The 4058-nt window shown below is 38.6% G+C and overlaps 1 protein-coding gene across 1 annotated transcript; it reads left to right on the top strand.

Moving 5' to 3' along the window:
* The first annotated feature begins 1867 nt into the window (after positions 1 to 1867).
* Positions 1868 to 2698, top strand: LOC142163928 (uncharacterized). The gene has a single exon (XM_075221081.1). The coding sequence runs from the start codon at positions 1868 to 1870 to the stop codon at positions 2696 to 2698; it is 831 nt and encodes a 276-aa protein (XP_075077182.1).
* Positions 2699 to 4058: the final 1360 nt, after the last annotated feature.

A 4058-nucleotide genomic window follows, 5' to 3' on the forward strand; every position in this document is an offset into this window, starting at 1 on the left:
GCTTATTCCAGTTGTGAAATATCAAGTTGAGGGGCAGGAACAAGGTGGAGCGAGTGACACAAAGCAGATGCTATTGAACAACATGAAGCCACCAATTAAGATGCTCACTAGTGGCAAAATAGTTGGCTATCCTAATGGGAAGTGGACTGAGGTAAGAGACAATCGACCAAAGAAAAAGAATGACGCAAAGGATGAGGAGAAAAAGGGCAATGAGGGAACTGGTATGGATGAAGCTAGGGTGGAGCATCAATCCAAGAATCTAGTGCAAACTACTAAGAAATTTGCTCTACTGGAGGAAGGGAAAATTGAAGAAGCCATACAAGTGAAGAAGGAAGAAGTCTTGAACGTGCAACTCAAAGAGAAAGTTGAGGCTAACAAGGCAAATAAGGCAAGTCTACGTCTACTAGGAAAACAAGTTTAAAAAGGAGTGGGGTTCAATCTGTGACTAATGAGAAGGCTCCTAATCCTGCTGATACTGGGATTGTAGAGGCTAAGGAGTCTATAATTGAGTGGGTCACTAGGAGATTTGGTGCAAATAATGAAGACTTGAAGCAACTCAATGTGACAAGTAACCATTCATGTCAAGAGGTCCTTCCTAAGTTTCTGAAGATTCTACCAAATTCAATGAAGTTAATAACAAAATAACTATTGGTAGGCAACTGTGGAGTGATAAGGTGGAGGCTATGGAGAAAAACAGTATTGAAAACATGGATGAAGTTACTACACAAAGTGAAGAGTTACAGAATCAAAAGGTTGACCTAACTCAGGGAACTACAGTAAACCCTATTGATCAAAATACAAAGGTTGTGAATATGGAGAAATCAAGGAAGCAGCAGGGTGATCAACCACTTGGATTTGCTAAAGGATTACAAGAACAATATAAAACTTAGGATAGATCAAAACATGAAGACACATCTAAGATGCAAGGCAATGGAACAATAAACCCTAAGAAATATGTTCAGGTTATGGCTGATGTGGAAGGTGTTCCAGTGGAAGTTTCAGATGATGCTAAGCTTGGGGATGTTCAGGTTGATGTCATAGAGGATACATTGAGGTCACAACTCAAACCAGTTGAGGGCAAGGGGGCCAAAATCAATGAAACAGTAATTCCTGTGTTGGATGCTACAGTAAACCCTACTCTATAATCTTCAATTTAAGGCAATGTAGGAAGCTTTGAGGGTTATGGAGCAGAATAATAGGGTGTTGAAAGAGGCTACTAAGCAGGCGCACGATCAAATTGAACGCACTACAAGGGAAGAAGCTTTAGTGACTGGACAAACAAACATAGGTAACAATGCAATACTACTTGTTACACCTCTAGTTGATGATCTTGGGATTTTGGCTGGAAAAACTTTTAGTATTAGTAGTGGAATTTCGGCAAAAGTCATCCTTATCAATCATAGGGGTCAGAAGAAACTGGGCATGATTTCCAAGAATCATAAGCTAAAGCCACTCTCCATTCAGTTTGTGAATGAGGATAAGGGAGAGAATGAAGAGCTGGGTGAAGACATTGAAGAAGAATCGACAGTTGCTAACTTTCAACAAGTGGCTAGGGATGGAGATATATCACCCAGGAGCATTGACAAGAAGAAATTAGCTGGGAAACATTCAAAGAAGAACAAAGAAAAACCTGTACCAGTTAAGGTACAATCAAAGATGAGTGCTCTTTCTCTCTCCAAATGATATATATAGATAATGTATAATATGGAATGTGAGATCGGTGAAGACTTAAAAAGCTTTTCAAAGACTAATTAATCTCCACATGAAGCACAACATTTATCTGATAGGATTGATGGAGCCTTGGCAAGACATAAACTAATTAGAGGTGTATAGACGAAGGCTGGGAATTGAGTCTGCTTTTGCTAATATGAATGGAAAGATTTGGTCCTTTGTAGATGAGGATATTGATGTACAAGTGCTGATGGACATGGAACAACAACTAACTCTTAAGTTGTTTCATAAAGTTTTGAGTAAGGTGCTGATAGTCGCACTTGTATATGCTAAGTGTGATGTTATTGAAAGAATTGAGCTATGTGACTCATTGTATCATCTTGCTTCAGATATGATGGTTCCTTGGCTTGTAGGAGATGGTTTTAATGTTATAATTTCAGAAGAGGAGAAATATGGTGGTCGTCCAGTATACCTTAGGGAAGTAGAGGATTTTGTACACTGTATTGATACTTGTGCATTATATGATCTTGGCTTCAAAGGAAGCCTGTATACTTGGTGGAATGGTAGGTCTGATGAAGCTTGTATTTTTAAAAGGTTGGACAGATTCTTGGCTAATCAAAAGTTCCAAGATCTATTCCCAGCTTTAGAAGTTGAGCGTCTCATAAAATATGGATCAAATCATGCAGCATTATTATTATCATGTAATCTCAATACAGTTCAGGTGAAGAAGCCATTCAAGTTCTTGAATTTCTGGGTAAAGAATGAAACATTCCTGGATGTTGTAAAGAAAAATTGGATCTCAGACATAGTGGGGAATCCTTTCATCTCTTTCCAGCAAAGGTTAAAGAATGTGAAGAAGGCTTTGGCAGTGTGGAGTAAGGTGACATTTGGGGACATATTCAAGCAAATTGCAGCATTAGAGGATGTCATTAAGGTACATGAGGTGGAATTTGAGCTTAATCCTACTGCTCAAAACAAGCAAAACTACACAGAGTTTAGGCTGATCTTACTAGGAACTTACACTTAGAGGAGGAGTTTTGGAGGCAGAACGCTGGAATGCAATGGTTTAAAGATGGGGACTAGAATACAATGTTCTTTCATGCTCATGTCAGGGAAAAAAGAAAGAGGCTCTAGGTTTCCAGAATTCTTGATAACAATGGAAATTGGCTAGAATCACGAGAGGAGATGGCTAAGGATCCAGTGGAGTTTTTTCAAGCACAATTCTCTGAAGAAAGGGTGCCAACAAACTTTGAGATTATCAACCATATTCCTAGAATGGTTTCGGAAGAGCAGAATGATAGATTATAGGCTGAACTTACTATGGAAGAGGTAAAGCGGTCAATGTTTTGCTTAAATAGAGACAGTGCTAGTGGCCCTAATGGCTTCACTGGCTAGTTTTATCACTCTTACTGGGGCATAATATGTGTGGATGTGCTAGATGTGGTTAGAGCTTTCTTTTATGGATCAGAACTCCCATGATTCATTACACACACTAACCTAGTGCTACTGCCAAAGAAGAAGACCGTGTCTACCTTTTCAGATATGAGACCCATTAGTTTGAGTAATTTCTCAAATAAGATCATATCTAGAGTGCTTCATGAGAGGTTAGTAGAGTTGTTACCTTCACTTATTTCTCCTACCAAGCAGGGTTTGTGAAAGGAAGGAGTATTGTGGAAATATTCTATTGACACAAGAGATTGTGACATATATTAAAAGAGGGGTAAACCATCCAATGTAGTGATCAAATTGGATATGGCAAAGGCTTATAATAGGCTGTCTTGGTTGTTTTTGACCAAGGTATTGTGGCAGATGGGCTTTGGTGAGGTTTTCATTGATATGGTATTCAGACTAGTTTCATATAACTGGTATTCAGTATTACTAAATGGCCAAAGCAAATGGATTCTCTATCTCTTACTTTGTTTATATTGGCAACATAAGTGTTAGGGAGAGCTTTGGATGCCTTATTTGATAATCCAGACTTTATTGGATTTGGAATGCCAAAGTGGAACAAAAATATCAATTATCTTTCATATGTTGATGATACAATTATATTCAGTTCCTCTCACTATGGTGCAATACAATGGATCATGATTGTCCTTGAAGAATATGAAGCTACACCTGGCCAAAAGGTGAACAAGGAGAAGTCTTCCTTTTATATGCATGAGAACACACCCTATCATGAAGCCAATACAGTGCATCTCATCATACAGTTTCAGAGGCATCCCTTCCCATTTACTTACCTTGGCTGCCCAATATTTTATAGTAGAAAGTAGAAGGTATTTTACAAAGACATAATTCATAAGGTGGAGGAGAGACTTCACTCATGGAAAGGCAGGCTACTATCTATAGGTGGGAAAGTAGTATTGATAGCACATGTTCTGGAGAGT

The sequence above is a fragment of the Nicotiana tabacum genome, chromosome 9 (assembly GCF_000715075.1).
Source record: "Nicotiana tabacum cultivar K326 chromosome 9, ASM71507v2, whole genome shotgun sequence".
Classification (NCBI taxonomy): Eukaryota; Viridiplantae; Streptophyta; class Magnoliopsida; order Solanales; family Solanaceae; genus Nicotiana; species Nicotiana tabacum.

Coding starts and splice junctions, on each gene's coding strand:
- LOC142163928 (XM_075221081.1), top strand. CDS start 1,868: ATGAATGGAAAGATTTGGTCCTTTGTAGATGAGGATATTGATGTACAA.